General features: G+C 33.6%; 1 protein-coding gene across 1 annotated transcript; it reads left to right on the top strand.

Moving 5' to 3' along the window:
- Nucleotides 1–1,740: 1,740 nt before the first annotated feature.
- On the top strand, nucleotides 1,741–5,025 carry LOC107742067 (ferritin, heavy subunit-like). The gene is made up of 3 exons (XM_016554928.1): nucleotides 1,741–2,120; nucleotides 3,468–3,609; nucleotides 4,289–5,025. The coding sequence occupies exons 1-3, from the start codon at nucleotides 1,953–1,955 to the stop codon at nucleotides 4,585–4,587; spliced, it is 609 nt and encodes a 202-aa protein (XP_016410414.1). The 5' UTR covers nucleotides 1,741–1,952; the 3' UTR covers nucleotides 4,588–5,025.
- Nucleotides 5,026–6,000: the final 975 nt, after the last annotated feature.

The raw sequence follows: 6,000 nt of genomic DNA, 5'->3' as shown, positions 1-6,000 counted from the left end.
AGATGAAACCTCACCTGAATATATTCATACATATTCATATCATTTCACATTACTTAAATTACTGTCATTTTTTTAATTATTAATTGAATATGTCCTTGGAGAATAAATTTATTGTTTCTTTCAAAAATGCAAAACTGTCATGGTGTTTCCAAACTTTAGAGTAAGTGATTACATTATGCTATGGATCTAGTTGCTCTGGCACAGCAAGTACAGAAGGTTAGTGATACTTTAGCTCTTTATCACTTTTGTGATATCAGCATCATTAAAAAAAAAAGTGATTTCATTTTGTTTTTTTTTTTTTTTTTTTTTTTTTAGATATTACAAAAACAGAAAATGTAAACCATTGATAGATGGTCTTTTGGCAGGTTTTAGATGGGTTTGGCCACTTTTGAGCTGCTTAGACTAGAAGCCTAAAAGCACCAGCTTGGCCAGGCAATGGAGACAAGCTTAAACCAGTCTTGTGAGAAAGTTTTTTGGATACTGTTAAAAAAGAGGGCTTGTTATGGAAGTAATATACGTACTTAAAAATATATACTTAAGTGCAAATTGAATGTAATGTTTTTGGACATTTTATTGCATGCCATTTAAAATTAAATTAATAAATTAAAATAAATTATAATTTAAATTTATTATACATGTAATTAATTGATGAGTGCTTTTTTGATCCACTTTATTATACCTTTATATATATTTCATAGTTTCTTCTATGTTCTTTGAAATATGTTTAAAGTGTACTGATAAGCATTTATGGTAAACTAAAATATACTTTAATGTCATTTCCATTGCAACTTTTCTGTCATGTATTTAAATATATTTGTAACGACACATTTGTAATGATGAAGTTGCAATTTAGTACATTTAAAATATATTAATTTAAAATAACACACTGCAGTTTATAATCAAGTATTTTACGTGTGCTTTAGTATGTTAGTCAACACATCAAAATAAGTGTACTTTGGAGCATGTCAAAAGATTATTCAAACATAATGATTTAGATATACTTTAAAGTAAAACTTTTAATTTTACATTATTACAAAGTGCACTTTTAAAAAGTGTACTTAGGTGTGTTAGTCATGAACTGTCATGAAAGTTAACTTTCTTTAAGCACATTTAAATGGTCTTTCCCTGATAGCACACGTACATCACGGATACATCTATTTGACGTCTGCATTTACATCTACAAGACTTATTTTTTTAGTGTTTGCTCATCTGCAATACATCTATAGGACGTTTCCTATCAGATGTAAAATAGACGTTTAGAAAATGTCTTTAAGATGTTTATGATTTAGAGTGTATGTAAAACTGACATCTTAAAGACGTTTATCAGATGTTTGTACACAGCAGATGCTTTCCAGATGAAGCGATCTTTAATAGACATCTTGCAGACGTACATGTGCTATCTGAGTTTATTAATTAATATTATATTATCTGCAAGTACAGTACTTAAGATTTTAAGTCCATTCAAATACAAAAAGCCTCATCTTCTTTTTTACAAGGGCAGCACACCTGTTTAGGCTGCTCTCCAGGGAAACTGCCATAAAATAATCATATAATGAGTAGATCCACTCACTCTGGATCATTTAGTATCATTGTTGTATCAATATAACAGTAAACTATAGGCTGGTAAAACCATAGTGCATGTTCGTATGGCAGGTTGCCCACTCACGCATCCACCCACATAATAGCTACCGGATGAACTTGACAGAATGAACGGGAAACGTTTGCATGTTTCGTCCTCCCTCATCTGCGTTTATCCAGCAGCAGCCGTCGACTTTGAATATTAGTTCATCACTATTTCAACATTAGCTCATTTAGCCTATTTCTTCACAACAGGGAAATACGACAAACTCATACTAGTATGACACATACTAGTCATGTGAGGATATACGAAACGCGAGAAATTACCGAGGACAGTATTGACGTTCGGTATTGATTTCCTTTACAGCTTAAACATGTCGGAACCGAGAGTAAAGCGAATAAAAACTTGCCTTCCCCTCTGTAAAACGCATTTCTCTTCTGCTGGGAGTCTGGCGAGGCAAAACTTCCCGACTGTTGTGGAGGAAAGTCTGTGTGGAGTTTCCACTTTGCTTATGGAGGTCTCTTACAGACTCGAAGCGCTGGTAAGAACTTTACTGTAAACATGATGCAAAGATATTATAGCCTATAACACCCCAAATTAACAGTGTTGCAGAATTAAGCTGCTTTAATTTACTGCGTTGCTTTATAACGTTTTAGATTGCCAAACCCGATAGAACACGTAGCCTACATCACGGAGACATCTATTTGACATCTGCATTACATCTGTAAGACTTATTTTTTAGTGTTTGCTCATCTGCAATACATCTATACGAGGTTTCTTATCAGATGTCAAATAGGCGTTTAGAAGATGTCTGGAAGATGTTTATGATTTAGAGTGTACCCAGACAGCAACATAGTTTTGGCCCAGATCCGGCCCACATCTGGCCCATGTGAAATCCATGCGGGCCAGATGTGGGCCGGATCTGAGCCGACACTGCTTGCTGTCTGGGTATGTAAAACTGACATCTTAAAGACGTCTGTCAGATGTTTGTACTCGGCAGATGCTTTCCAGATGAAGCGATCTTTAACAGACATCTTGCAGACGTATGTGTTCTGTTTGGGAAGACGCCCTAATGCAAAAACACTGGATTTGATCACTGTATAACTTTCATTAAAAACATCATTGCGCAATAACAAAAGATGTCTGAGATGATAAACATGAGTAACCTTTTAAAAATGTACTTTAAAAAAGTTCTTAGAAATGTTATCTTTGAATTCATGTTACTTTATGGAATTTTGAAAAACGTTTTTACCATTTTTAAACAAAAATATCGATTTAATGACACAAAATATCAAATGGAATATCCAAAGTAGGCCAGCAAAATGGCTTCTCATCACATTACTTTTTTTTTTTTTTTTTGATTTGGCACACAAAGTTTCAAAATGTAAATTTCAAAATTTAAGACAAAACTGTTATATTTTTTTATGTTATACTGTTGTATGTTAATTTTGTCCCCAAATCATAGGTCACTATGTCAACAGTATTTTAATAAAAATCAATCAGTATGTTTTTTGGGTTTTTTTCTCCATATTTAAACTAGAACACTCTAACTAACTAGACAAAAACATACAGTTAAAACTGAAACGTAAACTGAAACTGAAAAAAAAAAAAAATGACCAGAGAGAATAAATATGGCTTTAGCAAACTTGAGGGCTGAAATAGAAGGAGTTAATGTGTATTCATAGTCATGGACATTTATTTTATTGGTTTGATTTTATTTTTATTTTTTTATGTTTTAAATAAATTCACAGAAATCCAAAACACTTCAAACGACAACATACCGACCCCTTTTCTTCACTTACAGGAAACCATACAGGAAACTGTGGTTAGCAAAATCATTTTCCAGTTAATATCATCTAAATCAGATCTGTCTTCTGTTCTGTTTCAGGCCAAAATCTTTGAGCAGAGTGATCTTGCTTTGCCCAGAGTGGCTGCGTATTTTCATCAGGAATCAGTGAAGGAACTAGAGCGGGCAGAGGCAATGCTGCAGTATCTGACCCAGCGGGGAGGAAAATACTGCAGTAAGAACATTTTTTTTGATAAATCAAGGCTTGTTCAGGTTTGTAAAATGTCATGTGGTGTGACTCCCAAAAACGTAATGATGTTTTGAATAAATAATTTGTGATATTTGTAAAATACTTTTTACCTTTAAAAAAATATATTCAAAAATGTTGTTAAAAATAATGATTAAGCACACTCACATGTATTCAAGATGTAAGGAAAATGTTATATTTACTTGTTGGTAACACCTCATGACATTTTTATAGTGAGAAAAATGTTTATACTTTTCTTAAAAACGTTACATTGTTTTTTAAACCATATGAAACCAACATAAATACAAAAGGTACGCTTCAAAGTATTTGGCACGTGCCCAAATGTGATTTGCAGTGATTCTTCATGATGAATACCTAACCAATTAGACACAAAATTTAGTTCAGAAAATCACGCTAGTATAACACAGCCTTGAGTGCCATGTTATACTAGCGTGATTTTCTGAACTAAATTTTGTGTCTAATTGGTTAGACTGTCCCTGTCCCTGTCCCAAATGGCACACTTGACACAGACTTCCTCACATCCGGGGACTCACGGGCTTCCCTCACATGCGCCTGTAGGGGGCTATTAGATTTCAGAGGGGTGCTGGAACTCTGCATTGACCAATCAGCATCCAGAACCGTTTAATTTTATATTTAACGTACAATATGTAACATTTACAGAGGCCAGGCACTGAAGAGGTGTGTGCCATCCTCCCTGCTCTGGGGATCATGCTTAACCAGTGGAAGGAGGAGATGAGCGTTATGGTGGAGCTGAATCAGCTGGCGCATGAGTACGGAGATCCACACACCGCCAGCGTAATCAAAAGTCAGTTCATTCAGCCCCTCGTCCCAAAGGTCAAACTCATCGGTGACCTCTTGACCAGCGCTCGCAGAGTGGGCTGCACTAGTGACAGCACAGGTGGCTTTGGCAAGTATCTCATCGACCGGCTACAAGAGACGCTGACAATTGCTTAGGCTTCCTTTTCATTATCATTTAGGAACCATGTATGCACTGTAAAAAGTGATTATTCAAAGTATTAAATAAAACAAAGATTATTGGAGTGCGTTTTACAAGAATAGCCTATTTCAGCTTAATATTTCAACTTCATAATTTAATCTCAACTTAATAATTACATTTTTAATTCAAGTTACGTGCCATTTCTTTGTAATTATTTGTGTATTATTTGTAGACTGAAAATGTTTCCGAGTAAATCCTACACCTATTTTTTTCAGTGAGTGTCTTTAGCCCTTGGACGGAGGATAGACTGAGACAGATTACATATTGGTCCAAAAGGGAAAATAAAGTGCAGAGATGCACTTACAATAGTGCCAGTTTTGTATGTAACAAGTCACTCCAGTTGTAGATATTAGTTTAATGTCATTCCAGTAAAATTAATGTATTCTTCAGTGACAGTAAGCCAACTGCTTTTTTTTTTTTTTTTCCATTTATTAGTGCTTCACATTGATATATTGAATACTGCATTGACCTGTTTATCCTGTGCGTGAGAATTAAAAAAAAGTAAATCCAAAAAAAATAAGTAAATATATATTTTAAATTTGCACGTCTTTGGTTTTGTGAGCATTCTTTCAAAATGAAATTATATATTTGTATTTTTGGAAGAAAACATTGTATATTCTTCAGTGACAGTAAGCCAACTGTTTTTTTTTTTTTTTTCCATTTATTAGTGCTTCACATTGATATATTGAATACTGCATTGACCTGTTTATCCTGTGCGTGAGAATTAAAAAAAAGTAAATCCAAAAAAAATAAGTAAATATATATTTTAAATTTGCACGTCTTTGGTTTTGTGAGCATTCTTTCAAAATGAAATTATATATTTGTATTTTTGGAAGATGAAATATTTTACTTCTATTCTATTTTATTCTATTTTACCTTGACTTTTTTGAATGTTATCCTGCACTGGTTTTAATAAACAGTGTCCACATTTTATATGCCATTGTGTATTTGTTTCTTTATAGTATAAAAAGTACCTGTTTTGCAGTAAAATATGATTGTGTTATTGTAGAGATTTTATGACTTACTGTAGACTTTAAAATATGTTAACTCTCTCTCTCTCACACACACACACACACACACTCACACACATTTGGGGCTTTTCAAACAGAAAATAAGTTTTTAACTCTGCTGGCTCTTTAACGCCCCCTGTTGTTGAACTGTTGTGCGTCTTGCAGCTAGAGTAAGAAACGTTGAGTAAAATGGGCCACATCATAAACAGATCATGAACTTTAGATCATGAAATGACTTTACCTAGTAGATTTTTCTGTAATAAATAAATAAAGTGCACCTTGGAAAAAAGCATTTGTAATCTGCCCACGTTGTGCTAGTGTGTGATTTTATTGATATATAGTGTTTGTGTTTTATTGTTA

Source organism: Sinocyclocheilus rhinocerous, unplaced genomic scaffold, assembly GCF_001515625.1.
Source record: "Sinocyclocheilus rhinocerous isolate Xijiao unplaced genomic scaffold, SAMN03320098_v1.1 scaffold135, whole genome shotgun sequence".
Classification (NCBI taxonomy): domain Eukaryota; kingdom Metazoa; phylum Chordata; class Actinopteri; order Cypriniformes; family Cyprinidae; genus Sinocyclocheilus; species Sinocyclocheilus rhinocerous.
The sequence above is the reverse complement of the archived record's forward strand: the minus strand, read 5'-3'. Positions and strand labels throughout refer to the sequence as shown.